Source organism: Carassius auratus, chromosome 7 (assembly GCF_003368295.1).
Source record: "Carassius auratus strain Wakin chromosome 7, ASM336829v1, whole genome shotgun sequence".
Taxonomy (NCBI): domain Eukaryota; kingdom Metazoa; phylum Chordata; class Actinopteri; order Cypriniformes; family Cyprinidae; genus Carassius; species Carassius auratus.
In genome coordinates, this window is record NC_039249.1 from 16689451 (window position 1) to 16712078 (window position 22628).

The window sequence follows — 22628 nt, forward strand, 5'->3', positions numbered from 1 at the left end:
AAGAATCACAATTTCTTAAGTTAATTGGCAACCATAATGATGACATAATGTCTTTAAACAGATATGTCTTTAAACATTTTTTTTTTTACGCATTAGTAGTAAATCAAGACTGCAAGTTAAGGGATGGAGAAACGCTTTTAGCTTAGATGTTCAAACAGCTGCAGTACTCAGACTTTGCCTCAAGGAAAAGTGTGTATGCTTGCTCAGACCATGACATGATGGTAAGTACTTTTCCACGTCAAAGACCGTTTTTATAAATATGAATGTTGCCGTGGATTTTAGTGTACGCACACTCTAAGATCAAATCTGTATGTACACACATTTTATAAATGAGGCCCCAGCTGTCTGCCACTATTTCAAAATTGAAATTTGCAAAAAAAAAACATGTGCAAAGAGATCCAAATCACTTTCTGTGTTTTGCCACTTAAGAACTTAAAGGGGTTATACGATGCTGCAAAAAGAACATTATTTTGTGTATTTGGTGTAATGAATTTTTTTTTATGTGGTTTAAAGTTCAAAAACACATTATTTTGAAATGCATTTTTTTTACAAAGCTCATACTTCTGAAAAGCAAGGTGTGTTCTGATTGGCCAGCTATCCAGTGCGTTGTGATTGGCTGAATGTAATAAGTGTGTGACGGAAATGTTACACCCTTACCATACTGTGATGCCGTGTTCCGGTGTTCTCACTAATAATGCTACCTGACAGATTATGCTACCAACACTTTATTTATCCTACTGCAAGGGTAGGTTTAGGGTTGGGGTAGGTGTTCACATTAATAAATCATCACACCACATTAACATCATGCTGGAAGGAAAATATGATAGGAACTGTAGCATTATGCGCTGTTGAATTATGCTACTATCTGTTTTAATGGGAGGTAGCAGCATCTGACAGGGTAGCACAAATCGCCAGAACACTAACGGATATGATAACAGCGTGGCCGGTGGATTTGATGAAAGAACGGTTGGCAGGTTCGCGGCAACAAGATGTGACAACCCCTGGATGGACTCCACCTTATCCACATTGAAAGTCGATCCGGCAATCCACAGTGTGAAGTTGATGTATTTGCACAGCAACCGGCACAGATCTTCTCTAGGCATGACGACGTGAATATCATCTTCTTTGGAAGGCCAAACAAAGTAGTTTTACTTTCACAATGAAACACACAGCTTCTCCACGACAGGGTGCTGGCGGCAATTACAATACTAAAGTGAGAATTAATATTACGCCATCTTTGCATGAACATTTGGGCGGTGTTATGCACATCAACCCTCCCAAAATAACGTAGACATGGGGGTGTATTTAAACAAGGTGTTTTAGGAGGGCATGGACAAGTCTTAACTTTTATAAAGAATATCACTTTGGATTTGAGACTTTAGTCTTTGCAACTTTACAGATCTTCTTCATGCACCAAGAGCTTCTTACTATTCATCTGTAAATTCACTAAGCTTAATTAAACTGCATAAAACAAATAAAATCTGAAATTTTAACACAAATCTCTTGGTATCATTTAACTACTAGCTAAGTGGCTTGCAATAACACAAGCATGCATGTAGTCATAAATAACATTACAAAAACACCACCACACTGTTGAGCATCTTGACAGGTTATCTTCACCACAATGGTAACCCTTCAAAAAGAGTAACCCTTTAAAATCCCAACATAAAAGAACATTTAACACTAACAATATCCCCCATATTAATCTTGAGCAAAACCACACAAAATTGAATTTCAACATTTTAGACTGAAATTTGCTGGAAAAATGAAATCTGCTGCAATTCGATCAGTTTGAGTTTTCTTAACCCTTAAATGGTTAGATGGTTCACCAGTCATTACATGCCCAGGGCTTAAGCGATCTGGACCTATTTCCTACACAGATGGATCTCTAACTGCTGCAATTACATAAAGCTCTCCTGACATTTACCGTCAGAGCGCACTTACCCACATTCAGATTCTGGCACATATTCGCGATCACAGCAATATTCTCAAAAGTATAATTTTCAATGACTTCAAAATCAGTATTTTTTATCACCGGCAGCTTATTCACCACATCCCCCATTAAATAATAGTGACACTTTTATTTCATTGCATACAGTAATTGCTCTGCAGCAAAGCCATTTAAGCCAGTAAATTCTTTGGTGATGATATTTTTTTATTTTTTGCCTGCGGTAATTATGAGTGAAACATCACATCGTCATTGTCTTTCAAACAGTGCTTTGAGGAGTAAAGGTTAATTAAATTTATTGAGTTTCCAGATATTTAATTATTGTTGTGCAGAAAAATATACTTACACTATTACATACCTCAGGTAGCTAGCTACTCTATACACTTGTCATCTATACAATGTCAGAAAACAGACATTCCTTTTTGTTTTTTCTTGTTTATAGTAAGTAGATTTTATGTATTTTATATATGTATTTCTTTAATTCAGCTGTGGTTTAGAATTTTGCCAAACTACCCAGAAAGCTTCAATCAGTCTCAACTCAAAAATGATGCTAATCAAAAACACCTAAACTGAATCTGTAAACTATTTAGTCCTCTTTAACCAAGAATAGTGAAACTTAAATGTCAGTTTTATAGGTTTGATAACAAACAGGCTCTTGTCTGTGCAATTCTGGAAAAAAAAAGTGTACAGTAAAAGAATAAGACTGGATTTGCCTTTCAAGGTAATATGAACCTATGACAATGATTTCAACATTTTCTTTTAAATAAATTAATAGGAGAACAAAGGACTTAAAACATACTGCAGTAGAATCTGTTTATACACAGAATAGCATTTGAACTCATTTTCTCAGCTTGCCCTAGACACGTTACTGTCAGGAATAGGGATGGTGGTTGGCTATCTGTTCTTGGAGAAGGCAAACCTGAAACCACACAAAAAACACACACAATCAAACAATCAAAGTAATCAAACATATTCCAGAGCCACAATTGTCACAACCTGAGTTGTCACAACACTTTTCTCCAAATGTTTTAGGGTATCCAGAGAAGACCTATATTATAGGCTAAACGACAGGAAGACTTGCATAGTGCATCACGACGCTAATACACAGTTGTTAGTCTTGATTTTGTCAAAGTTGTGCTCCTGCCCTATTACAGTGAATAAAAATCTATAAAAACAATATTCAGTCATATTAAAAATCATAAATAATATCTAATATCTTATTTCTGCTTAAGAACATTGGTGACTTTTTGCAGCATTAACAGCAAACACTTCTCCACCCTCATTGAGAAGATTTGCAACTATGTAAAGCACATCATGTTTAAGAAATGTGTACTACACTGTAAAAAAAGTCAGTAAAATATACAGCAAAACACCTTCAAATTCCAATGGTAATAGAGCGTAAAACCAAAAACTTCCTTTTACTGTATTAAATAGATTGAATAACCGTTAATTGTGAGACTGGATAAAACTTTGTTTTTTACTGTAATAAAATGTTGAAATTATAAATATTTTCTGTGAAAACAAATAAATATTCATACATTTTACAATTTAATATTGTAATGTTGAAAATGTCTGAAAACCCTAGATTTTACGGTATTATTTGAGTAAAACTACATCTTTTGGGGTTGTGCACATTGGAATTCACAGTATAAATCTGTAGATTTTTAAGCAAACAAAAACATCAATTTTTACAGAAGCAAGATGTAAAAAAATAGGGTCCACCGTAATAATACAACCAGTAAATACCATTTAAAAAAAGCAAATATCAACAGTAAAAGACAATCAAATTTATAGTATTTTTTATTTTAAAATTCAGATACTGATATACAGATTAAAAGTTAGGCCTGCAGTACACTGTTAAAAAAAACTGTCAAATTTACGGTAAAATAACGGCAGCTGTGGCTGCCAGGAATATACCGTGAAAAAATTTGGAATCTGTAAAAGACAATACGGCATACTGGTTTTGTAACCCTAAATTTTACAGTAGACAACTTATTTTTTTACCAAAATCATGGTAGAAAAAAACAAATATATTTGTCAATTATACAGTAATTTTATGTAAAAAATGCAACTTTCCATAGTTTTTTATGGATATTTGCAGTAAAAAAAAAAAAAGTTATAATATAATAATATATACACTGTAAAAAAAAAAAAAAAAAGTTGCATCAACTTAATAAAATAAGGCAACTTATCGCAAGTGCTTTTTTGAGTAAACTTAACAAATGGGACTAAAGTCCACCCAACTTAAAATAATAATAATAAATGAGAATCTAAATATTGCCAGATTCATTCCTGTTACAAACATGTCTGTAGATCTCATCTCTATTGAATAATAAAATCTAAAGAAAAGACAGTCACTTCACACTGGTGTAAACGTTCAGAATGAATCCAGTTCCTTGCTTATGTCTCTTAAGCAGACTTTGGGGCAGACACAGAGCCACCTCGGGGCAGCCTACCTGGACCAAGCCCCTGTCCTTTTTCCTTAACCAACCGAAAGTGCTCCTCTATAAACAATTATTAACAGTTATATTGTGGTCAATAAAACTAAATGGATGTTAATTATGACCATGTGTACAAAACAGTACTGGCTCAAAACTCAGAAAATGCATGTTCATTTTTGCTCATATCTGTCAGTCTGAGACATTGATGCCATGGCATTGCTAGGTTGTGTACTCAAATTTCATTGGACAATTGTGGAGTGGTCTGGTCTTATTCATAATTTGGTTGAAAACTATGTATCCACTGTCTGTTAATTAATTATAAGTAATGTTTAAATTACTCTTATTTATATAATGCATATTGATATACCTTTAAGCATTTGATGAAACTGGTTAAAAGAAGAACAAGTGCCAACAGCAGGCCTATTATGTAAAGTGTTCGCAGTTCAAGTTCAAGAGCACTCAAAGGACTTTATTTTTATAATTATGCATGCTATATAAAATGTTGATATAATTGTTAAACTGGAATTATTAAAGGTGCCTCTTTCTTACATTTTAGCAACTGTCCCAGAGGAACTATCCTAGGGTTAACTGCGCATGCATGCGCAAATCAATATTGCATCCTTTTTCTCATGCTGAACAACATTTAATGTATCTGCATTACTGATGAGAGGGTAGGTGTAGGGTTGGGGTAGGTCTAGACTTAAATAAAACTCAATCTAATAGGCAGAAACAATTATTTATTGTTGGTTTCCTGTAGTTCTACCGCAAATATAACACACAATAACTGTATCTGCATTACTGCAAGGTAGGTTTAGATTTGTGGTAGGTGTAGATGTTAATAAACCATAATTTTAAACGCAGCATTTTTCATTGTCGCATTGTACTACCCACTGTTTTAAAGGGAGGTAGCAAAATCTGACATGGTAGCAGCACAAATCGACAGAACACCAGTCCTGGACTGTGTAAAGACCCTGTACAAATATGTCAGATAACCCATATTTATGCCACATGACAAACTGCACTTGCCTTTTAAGGACATTGACCAATAATATTTTGTTCATGAAATACTTAAGTGTTACTGCAACTTCAAAGAGTAAAAAATTGAGCAAATCAGCAGGGCCCCAGACTCCTGCATACAGATGTTAATATGATGTAAGAGTGCGCCACCTGCCGGAGAATGGAGAAACCGCTCCTAATCAGGTGACCTGATTTTTATCAGTTAGGTAATGGCAATTTTTTGCCATTGTTTTTATTATTCTTTATAGAATAATGTCGCTTATAAGGCCCATATTGTAAAAGAAAGCAATATCATTTGTCAATTATTCCCACCTGCTTTTCGAGTTTGTTTCTATTTATCTTTTCGCATTGTCTGTGATTTAGATGATTGTAGCTAGCTAGTAAGCCAGTTGTAGGTTGTTTGTGAAACATTTTAAAATCTTTTTAAAATTCTCTAATTATGATATCAGACAAACGAAATCAAGCAAAAAGCAGCACAAAACTGAGATCGCCTGTTCGTGAGGGTAGTTGGTTATTTAGGCTTAGTTTAGTTAGGCTAATTGTTTTAGGGAGTTTTTAGCGAGACGTTGCGCCGAGTCCTACTCCCTTCCAGGATCTGACTCCCCTCGCGTGCACGCGCATGACGTCATACGAGGCCGCCCGTTGCAAAAAATAGCATTACATTGCAACTTGTGTATTGGTGTTTAATCGTGTATTTGTCTTTGATCATGTATTTGACTAAACTTGTATGATTTACAACATGGACTGTCTAACTGTGTTTTTAATACAGTAAAAACAAAACTTTTAAATAAGTCAAGACTGCTTTATATGGAGAAAAGGGGCATTTTCTTGTTTGTTAAAAAAAAGGTTTGTTTTCATTGTAGTAAGAATACGATTAAAGCACAGATAGACAGTCCAAGATCAAGATGTAAAGCATACAAGTTTAGTTAAACGATCAAACACCAATACACAAATTGCTGTCTGTCTTCGCATCTGGCGGCGTCTTATGACGTCTTGCGCATGCACGCGAGGGGAGTCAGATCCTCATCCTGGCTGCAGCCACAACAGATCTGGCAACACTGTTAAACCAACGGACCTTCTCTGTCAAGGAGGGGGACGTTTCGTATCGGCTTAGTAATGGCGGACACATGTGGCCAAGTCCTCCTTGGGTCTGGATTAACAATCCTTTCCCACCCTCTTATGTACATCAAGGTTTTAGTTCAGGTAGGATTTACACAATACACGCAAAATGAGAGCAGTAGCAAGTTGACGCCTGCTCACGCGCTGCTGTCGAGTACTTCGATAGCATGTTGATAAACGTTAGCCAGCTCGTTATGAACAGTAACCTGCTTAATACCAGAGACATTGCAATGTGTCCTTTTGAGATATGAGCATCGTTGTGTGAAGTACATTTGTTTACAGGGATAAAGGTGTTTGTGCTCACCTTTATAGGGGTAGTTAGCTGTACGAGCAGGGTTGGTGACCGCTGTCTGTCTGGGGTGTGTGAGTTAATGGTCTAAAAGGTCAGGCTGTTTGCATGTCATTTTATGTTTTTGTGAATATACTTACAAGTTGTACTGTGTTCATGCATTATAAGCATTTTTACATCAGTGTCCGCTGTCTTTCGGGCAATTAATAAAGATTACTGCAGGTTATTAAAGTGTTTTTTAATATATATAAAATGAAGTGAAAGTAAATTTAATCAGCCTTGTTATTTCTGAACGCTAAATGAGGTTTATACTAAGGATTTAACTGTGTTATAATAGAACATTTATTATTTTGTTTGTTTATTTCTTCATATATTGTATATAACAGGTATTAGTATAACTGTACTACAAGAGGGAACCAAGTGCCTACATGTGTTTTTGTTTAGAGTCACAATAAAATATATTGTGTATCAGTCTGTCACGTTCACCTGTTTTTATTGGTGAACTAACATTTGTATCTTTGCAAATGTAGGTTGGACATGAACCTCTTCCTCCTACCCTAGGAAGAAATATGTTTGGTCGACAGGTGTACCAGCTTCCAGGGCTTTTTGCATATGGTAAGATCATCAAGGGAACGATTGCTTCTTTTTTGTGTCCGTAGCCATTAATTTAAGTCTTCATTTGATAAATTAATTTGATCTTAAGAATTCTGGGAAATGCATGCAGTTCAGACTTGCATTTGTTTCATTTAGCCAAACACATCATCAAGATTGATGGGAAATCAGGCCTGTTTAAGGGTCTCGCCCCAAGGCTTTGTGCTGGGACCATTGGCACCATTGTTCACAGTAGAATCTTACAGGTACAATATGCACTCCAGGTTCCTCATTTTTTTTTAAAGTTTGTTTAGTTCTTAAAGTCTAGAAGTGTGTAATCCTTAGTTGTTTGGTGTATGATGCCCAGTTTTTCTTCTATAATCATTTGCAGTCAGTAAATTGCAAGTCTCCATGTAATGTTTTCCAGCCTTTAGATAGGCCTTAGTAACCGTGATTTGTGCAGGGTGTTGCTCGCTGTATGTTGCAGTGTTCAGACTGTTGCAATGTGACTTTTGTGTTTATCTGGCTGGGCACAGTTAAGCAGAGGTTATTTATACTCTGTTTGAAATGGCTCTCACCTATTGTTATAACCCACAGAAATGCCAGGAGGAAAAAATTGAGGTAGGAACACGTATGTGTTTTCAAAGGTATTACTTTAGTGCTTGAATCAATTTAAACTTTTTGAGTGGCATTGTTGCTGTTAGTTACACATGTGAGATGATATAATGGCACGTATCTCATCTCTTCACCTTCTCAGATGGTGGGAAGCAGTCAGAAAGCAGAGGAAGGTTCTCTGCAACATGTAGTAAATGAGGTGAAACGCTTGAAGCTGAATTTTGAACTAGTTTTCATACCTTCTTGTTTGTCAGCCAAAACATGTTTATATAGTAATGAGTCTGATGTGACGCAATGACACAATTATATAATATTTGCAAACAGACTTTCATTTGCACCAGTTATTGTTTACTTAAATGTAAAATGTTTTGTGCATGTTTTTGATGTTTCTTTCCCCCTTTTTTTATTGTCCTCTCAGACCACTAAAGAGATGATTGCACGCTCATGTGCTACAATTATCACACACCCTTTTCATGGTAAATACGGTTTATACAAATAATGTATAAAATACAGTAAATAATAACCGGTTTTGTGATTTGAATCTTACTTTTCTCTGTCTGTGAATGTCACCTGTTGCCCCCCCCCCCACCATAGTGATCACACTCAGATGCATGGTCCAGTTTATTGGTAGAGAAGCCAAATACAGGTCAGTTGTTTTCTTTTCAGTAGTTTTTCTTCTCCATTTTGCACAATTAATACTTTTTTTTTGTTCTTTGCAGTGGTGTCTTTGACTCCATAGTTACCATCTACAGAGAAGAGGGAGTCCTGGGTTTTTTTGCGTAAGTATTTCCAAATGAGGTAATCTCTCATGATGCATTTTTAATAGTTGTACTGTTTTTAATGAATGGCACCATGTTAAAAATGCATGTGGAAAAAAAACTCGAAGTCAACCTTACTCATATACTAGTCATTTTAAGTGCAAAATGTTTTTATATATATATTCATGAATGCTGTCTGGCCATTATACAACTCTGTCTTTACGTTCAGCATTTATCTGTTTGTCAACCAACAGTGGTCTCATTCCTCGTCTACTGGGTGATGTTCTTTCCCTGTGGATCTGCAACATGCTTGCTCACTTCATAAACGCATATGCTATAGATGACTCGGTACATAAACACACACAAACTTAACATCTTGACCCTAAATTTATTCAAAATTTCATTTTATTTGTGTGAGATACTTTTAATCTTTCAGTATTTACCTATCCATCGTTGCATACTGTTTTGCTAGAACAACATTTGTGTCAATCGTAGCCGTTGATTGTCTCTGTTTCAGACGAGTCATACAGGAGAGATCAAAAACTGCTCTCAAGCTGTGACTGGGGTAAGTTATTTTTTACAGAAACATTACATGATGTATAGTCTCTCCAGCACCCACCACCTGCCTGTAATTTCTGTTTAAAATAACAAATATGCTTTTAGACATTTTTATTCAAACATGGTTACCACGTTTCAGTTCTAATTATTAATGATCTATAATAAAACAATAAACTATTGGCTGATGATTCTAGCTCTTATGCTTTCAGATGATATTACAAATGTATGCATATTCTTAAAAAGCTGGAGAGATTAGGACTTATCCGATAGTTTCTACATGTCTTAATTGTATTAATAAAAACAGTCATATTATTGTAACATAAAAATAAGAGAGATGTCTAAATTAAAAAAATATAGAAGGTAAGAAAAACAAGACAGCTCTTGGTTTGGAAAACGCTATTGTTTGATTTATATGTATGTTTTGTGTGTGTCTGACAAGTACAATTAAAAATGTCTCCGCCAATGGCATCTCTATTAAGTGTGTCTTTAGAGTGTTGTTTTGTTTGACTAAGTTGGGCTATTGCTCTCATTCTAATGTATTTTCCTTTTGTACTTGTATCTTTTTCATCTTTGCTCAGTTTTTTGCAAGTATGCTGACGTATCCATTTGTATTGGTGTCCAACCTGATGGCAGTAAATAACTGTGGGTAAGGGATGTTGTGTGAATCTAGTGGAAGCATTTTTTGAATGGCATTAAATGAGATTTTACTGAATAGCGAGTCAGTAGGTAGAGAGGTGGTTTCTTCACTTCAAAAGAAGCTTGTAATCGTAAACCTGTTCACCCCTTTCAAATGATCAAGTTCTAGGACTATATTTTATTTATTCAGCTTCTTCCCCTTTTCCAAAAATGATGTGTACTGGCTTGTAGGCTACCTATCTGTCCTTAAAGTATTTAAGACTAATGGAGGAATGGTTGTAAGTAATGTTTCTCCTGATCTGACCAAGGCTGGCTGGAGGTCTGCCACCTTATGCTGCTGTTTATCCCAACTGGCTCTACTGCTGGAGTCACTTGAGCCGAGAGGTGAGCAGTTTTTCTTGATATGAGTTACTGGGAATGGGGATTTTAATTTTGTTCATGTTTCTTGAATGTCTTAGTTCTTCCGCTGATGGGCTTTTAATGTTAATTAGAATTTGATTAGGATAATTAAATCAAAGGGCTAATAGAATAAAGCAGTACACTACTGTAATAATGAGCTTACCTACATGACTGCATGAAGCAACCTGATACTATTTTATTCTAGTCATCTGGATGTTTTTATTCTTATTTTCTGTTGCTCAGTATCAAGATGTTTCTCTTGTCATCCAAACAAGTTAATGTGTTAAACTGGATGAGTGACAGAACATCTTGAGCAACAGATAAAAAAAAGAACTTGTCAGTGACTTACTAAGACATTTCATTATTAGGCATGAGTTCTTTAGCAATAAGTAACATTTGAAGAAACTGTCCGAAAATATAATTCTGGTTCCCTCTTCTCTTCTTGTGTCTCTCAGGGCAACATGGGCAGAGGCAACAGTCTGTTCTTCAGAAAGTTGCCTGCAGGGAAGATGTACGCCATTGAGCAGAAGAGATTTTTTTGAATGGGAAGCTATCAGCATAGTCTAAATATAATAATAATAATATAATAATTTAAATGAGCTGGCCCACAAAGTTGGACTCCTAATTCTTCGTATGCACTTATTTAAGATGACAAATGTTTTTTGATAATCAGTCCGCATCAGCCTCCAGGATTATTACTGTTAATTTTGTCAGTAGATTGTTTTCACTACATTATGATTTGATTTGAAATCGTGAAGAGCTTTATTTTAATACCCAGGGATTTGTATACATAACCAAGTTAAACTTACCGCAGTATAATTTCAGTGGAGGGTGCTCCAGACCATCTGTGCCTGAGTCCAGTACAGGCCCCTTACATCTCTGTTTTTTGTGCTTGACCATAATGCTTGTCGGTAAAACAGTAATTATAATACACCTGCTTTTGTCTCTGCTGGTTCATGCACCGACTTGCTGAAAAACATGTCTTTCTCTACTCTGTTAATAGTAGACTGCGTTGTGTGTGTGTTCATGTAAGAAGAAAGTTATGCAGCACCTCATACCACTGCGTTGTCAGTCTATCTGATGTCTTTTGCATAACTTTACGCTTTACCTCCACCCTGGTGATTTTGACCGATAAGAGTCTCTGTGGCTTCGTATCAGTGAGGGAGTTAGAATAGTGTGTGTTGTGAAGGGCAATTTCCAGCTGCATCTCCATCAGAGCTCTGGTCCAATCACAGTCAGTTTTTTATTTCTAATGATGTTCTAACTGACCCAAATAAATGTGAGAATGCTTTTTTTGGTCTTTGTGTCTTAGTCGTCCATCATCTGCACAACAGACGGGTGCTATACATTATTATTTCAGGATCTAGCTGTAACATTGTTCTTTGCTTACGAATTTGTCATTGTCTGGAGAACAAAGTAAATGAAATACAGTTTAACAAGAACTGTGAATAGTGTTTATATAGTTCACATATGGTGCAAGCAAGTATGAAAAGTGATTTTTTTTTTTTTTTAAATAGGGTTTTATGAACCACTATGGATTTTTAAACCAGGGGTCTGCTAGTTTTGTTTGATAATATGTTTTTGAAAAGATAAAAATTTAAATTAAGTATCAATCCAAAGCTAATGAAGCTAAGCTTCATTATGTATATTATGTATAATTATAAAGTTATGTATATGACTTTGTACATCAATTATATTATATGCCTTTGATATGACTTTTTTGGTACGTTTAAAGATGCACTGAATTTTCATTCTCTCCTGTAGCATTTCTAGCATTTCATTTAATAATAACCATAATGCAATGTTGGTCTGGTCATACAGGTTCATCAATATATATCCCAAAATTCAAATTTAGCTTAAAGAAGAGCACATCTAATGATGTTACAACAGAATTGACTATCTTTAGCACTCCCTGAATGTTGTATTTGTGCTCAGATTCACAGTCTACATCACAACCGAATATAGTTTATGAAATGGTTCTATATTTGCTTAAATGACAGAATATGGAAAAAATGCTAAGATTCGTGTGAATGCCCTGCACATGCAGGAATCCAAAGCTGATGATCCGACAAAACAAGCAATGGATCGTCCTGAAGTTGAAACTCATGTAAGCTAGGTCTACTAATCAAGACAGGAGCTAAAGGCAAAAACGACAGAATAATAACTGAACTAAATTGTGAAACAGGACTATGTATAACAGCTGTTGAACATTTTGAAGAAAAAAAAACATCACCTCACATTACAAAATGTCCTTAGTGTCCTGAGACAAACAAAAATACACAATTATTCTACATATATATATATATATATATATATATATATATATATATATATATATATATATATATATATATATTTTTTTTTTTTTTTTAAACCACAGATTTAGATTAAAGAATTTTAATATAATATTAACACGCTGTTAAGTAACTGGAGGATTTGGTTGATGTTGTTGTTTTTTTTTTGTTGTTGTTGTTGTTTGCCTGTTTGTTTGTTTTGGTACTGTACTCTCCTGTCCCATTGGTGGCGGTACTGCCCAATGAGCAAGTTTGCCAACCGCCAAAAGTCTACAAGAAGAGAAAGAGCAGAAACAACACTTTCAAGATGTCGTCGCTGAATGACAGATCAGTTTGGGATGAAGTGGAGGTTTGTTCAATGTTTTTTTTCCGTGGCTTTATACTATTTTCCCAAACTGGTACACATTGTACACATGTGCAGAGATATGTATCAGGAGTGGCGTGTTTAAATGATGTTTGAGCGCTGGCTTTGAGTCTGATGGAAGAGCGTAGCATGACACAGTGAAATTCACACGGTTTCATTCAGTCTTTATAAGTGTGTGAAATCGCCCATACGATCAATCAGTGTGCTATATAATCCCGGAACAACTTTTAATTTTAAGTCGGTCTAAAACTACAAAAATATCGCAGTAAGTTTCATCTTGAGTAAAAGTGTGATTGCGGCTTGCTAGGATAACGTTAGCATGTTGAGCTAATAGTGATCATGGTAACTGAGGGTTTCCTGCAGCTCACATTAGTTTAATCAGGAGATGTTGTTTGAGTATAAGAACTTGAAGTATACAGGATACATAATGTTTGTGAGGTTAGAGGCTGGAAGACTTGAAAACAGACAACTTGTATTCAAACATGAGTCCTCCTTTATATTTTATAGGATGGCATCGGCGAAGAAGTCCTTAAGATGTCCACTGAGGAGATTGTTCAGAGGACTCGTCTTTTGGACAGTGAGATTAAGGTAGCCTACATACTTTAATTCACATTTAGTCTACAGATATTTTTTTTCAGTGTCTTCTTGCAGTTCTGTGCCTCAATATGATGAATATGATTATAGATCATGAAGAGTGAGGTTCTCCGTGTCACTCATGAGCTGCAAGCCATGAAAGACAAGATCAAGGAGAACACAGAGAAGATCAAAGTGAACAAGACTCTGCCCTACCTCGTCTCCAATGTCATAGAGGTAAAAATGTCCTCTTGACATCTATTTAAAGTGTTACAGTGGGACATGAGGAGCTCTTTTGTCTGCATCTAGTATGTGTATGGCATTTAAAGTCTGTATGTGTGATATGTTTGAATGGAAGCTGCTAGATGTAGATCCTAATGACCAAGAGGAGGATGGAGCCAATATTGATCTGGACTCGCAGAGGAAGGGCAAGTGTGCCGTCATCAAAACCTCCACGCGGCAGGTGAGTCAGTTATGTGATTTGAACAGCTTCAGCATTATTATTTTTTGGCCATTTATGCTTCTCTTTCCTCCATCACAAACACTCTGTGCTCTGTGTTTTTCTTTTTAAATATTGATTCATGTAACTTTCTCTTAATGGTTTTGTAGTGTATGACATAGTGCTATAATTGCAGACCTATTTCCTGCCTGTGATTGGTTTGGTGGATGCTGAGAAACTGAAACCTGGTGATCTTGTGGTAAGTGATAATTAGTTTCCCTTGTTGAAGTGGAGTGGTTTGAAACGTCTATTTTGCTTTGAAATGTGTTGAATTTGCATCTGCTGCTGTTCACAGGGTGTGAATAAAGACTCTTACCTGATTTTGGAGACTTTGCCCACTGAGTATGACTCTAGAGTTAAGGCCATGGAAGTGGATGAGAGGCCCACAGAGCAGTACAGCGACATTGGTGGCCTTGACAAACAGATTCAAGAGGTATCGAAGTTGCTCACTGTGACAGTATTGTAGACAGCGTGTTAGTTGACTTATTTCTGAGCTCACTGATTTGCTCTTTTGCAGCTGGTGGAGGCAATTGTTCTGCCCATGAACCACAAAGAGAAGTTTGAGAATCTGGGGATCCAACCACCGAAGGGAGTTCTGATGTACGGACCACCAGGCACAGGGAAGACGCTACTGGCCAGGGCCTGTGCAGCACAAACCAAGGTGCAGTGTCTCTGAGCGAGAGAGAACCAGCAGTGTTAGGGCTGCCTGATTTGGGGTGGTGGGGGGCTGGACATATTTAGTGTTTTATTTTTCTGATATCAATTGTGCTTATGCATTTGTGCTTACTGTTGAGATATTTCACAGAAAAATTATAATATTTAAGAAAAAAATATCAAATATCAGTATTATTAATATCATCGTTAAGAAAAAACATACTATTTAACATTACAAATATCAGTATTATTAATGTCTTCTTTTTCAAATGTTAAACCGTCAAAATTTTATTTTCCAAAACTGGTGCTGTTTAAAAAAAAATGTAAAATTAAAATTAAATTGGTCTTTGATTTGTAGTCAGCCCTTTTAGGTATACAAATAATGCAAATATGGGCTCAGTGGAAATTGAGTTGACAATTTTTTTGTTTTTTGTGTTTATGCATTAAATTAAAAAAATTTTTACTTGTCCTTTCTCAGGCAACATTTTTGAAGTTGGCTGGCCCTCAGCTGGTCCAGATGTTTATTGGTGATGGTGCCAAACTGGTACGTGATGCATTTGCTCTTGCCAAGGAGAAAGCTCCCTCCATCATCTTCATTGATGAGCTGGATGCTATCGGCACCAAACGCTTTGACAGTGAGAAGGCCGGAGACAGAGAGGTGCAGAGGACCATGCTGGAGCTACTCAATCAGTTAGACGGCTTCCAGCCCAACATGCAAGTGAAGGTACACACTTGAGCCCATATGCTTCTGTCATAACTGTGGACCTGTCAGCCCTGTCAAGTGTGTTTTTTTTGTATGTGTCCCTCAAGGTGATTGCTGCCACTAACAGGGTGGATATCCTTGACCCGGCTCTGCTGCGTTCAGGTCGTCTGGATCGTAAGATTGAGTTCCCCATGCCCAACGAGGAAGCTCGTGCTCGCATTATGCAGATCCACTCACGCAAGATGAATGTCTGGTATGGAACATTTGTTCTTTTGTGTTTCAGATGTTTTACTATTTGGTTGTGCATTTGCTTTTAAATGGTCATTTGGTATTTTTGCACATCAACTGATGAGACATTTATAGTGGTAGAGCACAGGGTTTTTTTTCTGTACAAGAGTTAAAGAATGAAGAATAATGTTAGTCACAAAACGACAGAGCTTTTATGTTCGTTTCATTGGATTGCATTATAGTCATTTGTCTGTTCTATCTGCAAAACAGAAGTTCAACTGCTATACAAATGTGAATAATTCTCTAAAATTAGCATTATGTTCTCTCCCATTATTTATTTCATGATGCTATATTTGCCTTTGTGTGCTATAGTCCTGATGTGAACTATGAAGAGTTGGCCCGCTGTACTGATGACTTCAATGGGGCTCAATGTAAAGCAGTTTGTGTTGAAGCTGTAAGTATGAGTTTTGCAACCTTTTAACTTTACTGCTTGTATCTTTTATTTATTTTAAATTTTTTTAGGTTTTTATTAACATTGTGGTTAAGGACCAGGACTTAAATGTCATTTGTGTGACAAGTTTGATTCCCAAAAGGGGCACATGTGTAGAAAAAAAAAAGTATTTCAGTTATTCACATGCTTTAATGCGATACAACCTGTCTGGCGATACTGGACAAATAGATTTTTATTTATTTATTTGCAAAACAAAATCTGAATCTAAATTACATACTTTAATGCTCCACTTAAACACCTGTTTTGTTTTTTCTTATGGCAGTCCCTCCAGAAAAATGTGATTAAGCGATCGCTTGATTTAATGCAAAATCAGCCAAAGGCCGCATGTTTATGCGGGGTCGCATTTTTTTCAAATACGGCGCTCTTTTGCCGCATAAATTACCGATTTCAGAAAGCAAAATATGCGATGCTAGCATGATTTCATAATCCCTGTATTTTCGTTGCAAAAATTTACATATATATTAGCAGAAAGTAAAAAAATGTTGTTTACTTCACACAAGTAAAGCGCCATTTACCTTATTGCCATGGGAACCTATTGAAGTGACGTAATTAAGTGACGTGAACATCATCTGCAAACCCCGCAGTGAAACCAGGGTGAAACTTGAAGCGCGCAAATCATTCTTATTTGCCAACAAAAATAAGCGCAAAAGAACGCGCAAAGCAGTTTCCCGATTTGTTACATGACAGTCGAGCCAAATTATATTGCGAGAACTTGCGAAAACTGCGGTTTGATGAAATGGAGAAAAAAAGGTGATTTTCCCCCAACACCCCCTTCTCACTAGGCTACTAACACTGTTGTAGTTTCATTCAGAAGTTGATGCAACTTTACAGTTGTAAGTTGTTACAGAACAGTACCAAAAACATACAGTTGTAATTATATTAGTAGTATGTAAAATAATTTACGTTGCAGTAAGAGATTGCAACTTAAATATTCTGTGATTTAGTATGCTTGCTTATCATAGGAAGTAATAAGAAATTACTCTTTACATTAAGGTAGTAGCCTAGTGAGAAAAAGGTGTTGGGGGAATCACCTTTTTTTCTCTTTTTCATCAAACCGCAGTTTTTGCAAGTTCACGCAATTTCATCGCATAAAATTACAAAAATATCCCGCATATTCCATCGCATTTTTTATGAAAACGTGCTGCAAAATCAAGGATTTTTGCCCGCAACAATCACCAAAAAAATCCGCGTTTTTCTGGAGGGACTGTTATGGGAATAGTCATTACTCCTGAATTTTATTGCATGTTACCTAAATGTGTACTGTATGCTTTTGTGTGTTAGGGCATGATTGCTCTGCGCCGTGGGGCCACTGAACTTAACCATGAGGACTATATGGAGGGCATTCTGGAGGTGCAGGCGAAGAAGAAAGCCAATCTGCAGTACTATGCTTAACCCAGTAGAGGACTGTGTGTGTGTGTGTGTGTGTGTGGGAGCATGAAAGAGGATCAAGTACACTTGTAAACCTGTGCTACTGGGATCCATTACTGTTCTGCGTAATTACCTGGTTCTGTTGGAGACTGATCAACCAAAATCAGATTGGACTGCCTCACAGTGATGACTTTCAGTTAAACTTTTTGTCTTTCAGTTCATTAAACCTTTTTTCCATTATTTGTGCTCTTTTTCTATGAAAGTGTCAAGTGTTGTTTCTGCATATATTCCTGTTTTATTAATAATGATGGGAAAACCACTAGTGAATAATCCTAGTTTTGTAACCAACCTCTTCCATTTGTATAATTTTGCAAAAGGACTGTTTACAGATGCTTCCCGTTTGCCATTGCTCATATAGTTAGTCCTCCCCCAAATCCATACCATTGGTTTTGTTAACCAAGGTTAAAAAATAAAAAAAGTTCACTTCCATAATGTACATAAAAAAAAGAAAGAAAGAAAGCTCTGTATGTAACCCATCCAAAGTGCACACACAGAGTAGAGAACACACACCCGGAGCAGTGGGCATCATTTATGCTGCGGCGCCTGGGGAGCAGTTGGGGGTTTGATGCCTTGCTCAAGGGCACCTAAGTCGTGTTATTGCCAGCCCGAGATTCAAACACACAACCCTAGGGTTAGGAGTCAAACTCTCTAGGCCATGACTTCATGTACTTTTGTGTACATATTTTGTACATCGTATACTAAAAATTATTCCTTGGTACTTCTTAAGATCAACTAAGTGTACACAACTGCTATTTTGGGACACCATGAATATGAACTAAAATGTGCATTTAATATACTATCTCTGTATTTATAAATGTATTTACTGAACACTTGTAGTACACTTGAACCCATCTTTCATGCACTTGTCCACTCATGTGACTAAATATGTTTTTTAACATTTTAAATGGCACATTTGAATGAAGTTCCAAAGGTAGGTTTGGGAGGAGCCCAATCATTCAGTTCTGTCAATCATCATTAGGAGCTTATATAAGCAGCTCTCATTACACCTTCCCAGCATCAATTCTTCCGGCATCTCCATCTCCTATTTCAGTTTTTCTCCTTCTTAGGTAGTAGGCCTAACGTAATGAATTGGGCTGAACTCTGCACACAAGGCGAGCCTCCATTAAGGACAGTAAGCCAAGTATGTTTACCATCAGGTCTGCATGTGCAGGTGAACTCATTAAGTTTATATTCATGGCGTCCCAAAATAGCACAGCTGAGTACATTTAGTTGATCTTAAGTTTGTCTTACTAAGTACTAAAGAATAATTTGTACTATATCAAGTATGAATATAGTGTGTAAAAATTAAAGCACTTTACATACATTATAGAAGTGTTCTTTTTGCCTGGAAATGCTGCTGTGTCAGGTTGGTAGGAAATCCTCAGACACACTTATTGTTAGTGCTGATGTGTTTAAACATTTTGTAGCAATCAATCTAAGTGGTTGGGTTTGAATAAGGTTTTCAACACTTTTTTTATTTTTATTTTAGAAATGTACATTCTTAAATACAAAAATACATGCCTATCAACCCTGAAATCAGTGATAGGGCTACAGGCTTTCAAAGTTTGGTTAAATGAATAAGAAAAGGAAAAAAGATTGCATTTAAGGCTTAATATCATACTTTCTAGCAGTTCATAATTTAACAACATGCCCACACTGCGCAAATAGAATGGCATCATAATGTTGGGAAATGCAGCTTTATTTCATCTAGAGTTTGAAAGCTCCTCTTTACTCTTCAGGCATAATGTCATGGGAAAACCTTCACTGGATCCTGTCTGTTTATCAGTTCCCACACTATGCTGGCATCTTGTTTTCTTGAGGGGCTGAAGTTCACGCTAAATCTCCCAGATGAATGGAAAGAATAAACTGATTCTCACAGTCCTCTGAGAATTCTCCACAGAAACAGTTCAGCTGTCACAGAGACTGCCAAATAAATCTCTCTTCACTGATCTTCTTTACTAACTGTCACTTCATGTGTCCCAGATGGTATTGGTGAACTTTTGTGGTGTTCGTTCTCCTCTCCTTCCTTCTGACCTCTGCATTTGACCCATGCGCACACAAGGAGACCGCTGCAGTGCTTCCGGAAAGCTGGATCACAGCAAGCATACAGCAGAGGGTTTAAACAGCTGTTCACGTAGCCCAGACAGATGGAGTATGGATGGGCCGCCACCAACCACTGGTCGAAACTGCAGGAAAAGGGAAGGATGCCCAGTTCCACCATAGCAGAGAGTGTCTTATTGGTGTGGAAGGGAAGCCAGCAGAGGAAGAAGGCCAGCACAAGGGTGATGATGATACGGAGGAGCCTGCGTTGGCGTGTATGATCAGGACGCGGGCCTACGCTGAAGTGTCGGGAAAGAAGTCGCCCTAGCCAGCCATAGCAGAGCAGGAGCACTACAAGAGGTAATAGAAAGCCAAGAAGTGTTGATTTTAACCCCAAAGCTGCTGACCAGATCAGCTCCACCTGCTCCGAAGCTGCTGGGTCCAGCTCACTTGAGATCAAGCTGGAATAGTCCATGTCACATAAGCAGGAGGACACGTGTACGTCCTGCCCATCACCATCTTCTCCCTCTTCCATATCCACTTCCCTAACAGTCCGCAGAAGCAGAGCAGGAAGTGCCAGGATTCCAGCCGCCAGCCACACGCTACCCACAATCCACTTGGCGCGTGTGGTTGACCGCCCCTGCTTTGAGCCGCTGCCACGCTTTCGTGTGATGACGCAGTAACGCTCCACACTGAGCCCAGTCAGAGAAAACACACTCGCATACATGTTCAGTGCCACAATGTAACTGCTCACCTGACACAGGACACGGCCAAAGGGCCAGTGGTAGTCCAGCGCTGTGTATGCCGCCCACAACGGCAGGGTCATGACGAAGGCCAGGTCAGCCAACGCTAGACTGGCTATTAAAGACTCTGTTACTGTTCGAGAAGATGTAGGGGAGGGACAAGGAGGTGACTCGGTGGTCTGGGAAGATTTGGAACTGCTTCCTGTCCTCCCGCGGCCTCTCGCTCGACGGTCCAGGTACACCCATAGCACCAAGCCATTACCCAGGGAGCCCACGACAAACACCAGGAGGTACACGCTCGGAATCAGCACCCAGGTTGCAGACCATTCTCTGTAGTCACATGAGGGAAAGGGCGAGGGTGAAGGGAAGGGCAGAGAGCCGGACATCTGAGAGCCACACACTTGCACCTAGTGCAGAGAGCAAGTGGATGATATGAGCAGGAAAGAGAACTGAGAGTGTGTTTTTACGGGCTTGAGAGGGGAAGAATGTTTTGGAAGAAAAACGATGAAGGGAGCACTTGTCTTTCGCCTGGATTCTATATTTGGGAGTTTCCCACGATAGCTGGAAGAGTCAGTGACACTTCCTTCCTCCTCTGTCCTCATCAATTTCTGTGGGATATCACAGACAAAAGAAAAAAGGTTATTGAAAGCTGTGCATTAAATAGTTATCATATCTTTTCTGGTTGTATCATATACATTCTAAACCCCTAAATAACCGGCTTATAGGCTGTCTGGCCAAAAACAGTTGCATGTGCTTTTGCTGGATTGCTTTTTTTTATCAACAGTTATTTCCATCAAGGGTTACATACATTTTTGCCTGAGGTCTTGTTTATTTACAATGATTATATTTGTCTATTTCAATATATCCCACACACTTTGTATATGTTTCTTCTGACAATTTCCCTTTCACCATTTGAGCCTGATGAACCTTGACATTGTCGTCGTGGATTATGGCCATGGGATACTTCTTCTGATGTGGTTGTTTGACAGATATGCTACACACTGCATCAAGTAGGATTAAAAAACTTTTGTCAAACATATAACATGCCAAAATATAGAAATATTTGCTTATTTAAATACAAACAGTGAATTTAATATCCTTTTTTTTTTTTTTTTTTGCCAGGCAGAGTATTTTATAAATAGATAATCCACATCCGTAAATACATGCCCTTCCAGTAATAATTCTGAAAGAAAAAAAAAATCTTGCATTCTCTATTTTGTGTATCAATCTAGTGATGTACATACTACATGTAATAAAACTGTAATAAAATATATCCCAGAAAAACAATGCCTCTCTATCACACCTCCAATAATCAAAACCAAATAATCTCTTACCTGTTTTTCATAAGAGTTTGCCTCTACTTCTGATCATAAATGTGCCCAATGTTCTCTTCTCTGTGGTTGGTCTCTCCGTTTTTTAGATTATCTTTTTAAAAGAAGGACACAAGTTACTATGTGTCCATGGTTTTCTCTTGATCTCCGTCGACTTCTTCCCTCTCCCAGAATCGAATGCTTCTTTCTGTGTCTCACCTTCACTGAAGTGTCTGCTCTTTAAAGACCATCTCCTTTTTGTGTCCATTCCCTTTTCTGTTCTGTCCTCCTCCTCTCAAATAGGACCACCCCGTGGCAGTTTTGTGAGATCTCCAAACAGTCCCTCTGCTCTTAAACAGACTGAGTAAACTCAGAACACCTCAGGCTTGAAAGAAGCTTTATACACATAACAATGCCTTTCACTGTAGCAAACAGCATATACCTCTGGACAGCACTACCACTACATACACAAGGTTGTATAAGTAAATAGTATGTATTCTTACAAATATTGGTTTACTTGAAACATTGGGAGATCAGGAAATCAGAGCCATTATGTGTGGCCCATTGTTGTACAGACTGTTCACTGAATCACACTAGAGGCTGATTTTATACCAGGAAAAGAGTTAGACCTGGACTGTTTGTTGCATACATTTCTATATCCGCACATGCCTAGTGCTGTAAAGTTATCATTTCTCATCAGTTTCATTCTGCTAAATGCAAAGAATACAATCACAGAGAAATTTACTATGAACTAACTATAAGTTTATCCTTTTCAAAGTCTTATTTCTGACTACTTCTTCCAAAATTGGTCTGGACAAGAGACTTTGGTATGGTAGGTTGCAGAAAATAAACAATAAACTTGCTATATCAAACAAGGCAAAATGAATGTGAAATGTACCATTCATATATC

At 37.3% G+C, this 22628-nt stretch overlaps 3 protein-coding genes across 5 annotated transcripts; 2 read left to right on the forward strand and 1 right to left on the reverse strand.

The window, feature by feature from the left end:
• Positions 1-6374: 6374 nt before the first annotated feature.
• On the forward strand, positions 6375-11670 carry mtch2 (mitochondrial carrier homolog 2). 3 transcript variants are annotated; one of them, XM_026267664.1, is made up of 14 exons: positions 6474-6609; positions 6808-6908; positions 7345-7429; positions 7565-7671; positions 8003-8026; positions 8163-8219; positions 8439-8496; positions 8615-8666; positions 8740-8799; positions 9033-9126; positions 9296-9343; positions 9915-9982; positions 10281-10356; positions 10827-11670. In XM_026267664.1, exons 3-14 carry the CDS (start codon positions 7384-7386, stop codon positions 10911-10913), a joined length of 777 nt encoding a protein of 258 aa, XP_026123449.1. In that variant the 5' UTR covers positions 6474-6609; positions 6808-6908; positions 7345-7383; the 3' UTR covers positions 10914-11670. The 3 variants fall into 3 exon arrangements, with proteins under 3 accessions (XP_026123448.1, XP_026123449.1, XP_026123450.1); XM_026267663.1 differs by lacking the exon at positions 6808-6908 and having other exon boundaries at positions 6375-6609; XM_026267665.1 differs by lacking the exons at positions 6474-6609; positions 6808-6908; positions 7345-7429 and having other exon boundaries at positions 7589-7671; positions 8003-8052.
• A 1218-nt stretch (positions 11671-12888) lies between these two features.
• Positions 12889-17805, forward strand: psmc3 (proteasome 26S subunit, ATPase 3). The gene is made up of 11 exons (XM_026267666.1): positions 12889-13014; positions 13537-13617; positions 13714-13839; positions 13961-14065; positions 14238-14300; positions 14397-14534; positions 14619-14762; positions 15234-15479; positions 15566-15711; positions 16059-16140; positions 17479-17805. Exons 1-11 carry the CDS (start codon positions 12973-12975, stop codon positions 17587-17589), a joined length of 1284 nt encoding a protein of 427 aa, XP_026123451.1. The 5' UTR covers positions 12889-12972; the 3' UTR covers positions 17590-17805.
• A 1147-nt stretch (positions 17806-18952) lies between these two features.
• Positions 18953-22236, reverse strand: aplnr2 (apelin receptor 2). The gene is made up of 2 exons (XM_026267667.1): positions 21743-22236; positions 18953-21016 (listed from the first exon to the last, which is right to left on the reverse strand). Exon 2 carries the CDS (start codon positions 20792-20794, stop codon positions 19568-19570), a length of 1227 nt encoding a protein of 408 aa, XP_026123452.1. The 5' UTR covers positions 20795-21016; positions 21743-22236; the 3' UTR covers positions 18953-19567.
• Between the last annotated feature and the right edge of the window lie 392 nt (positions 22237-22628).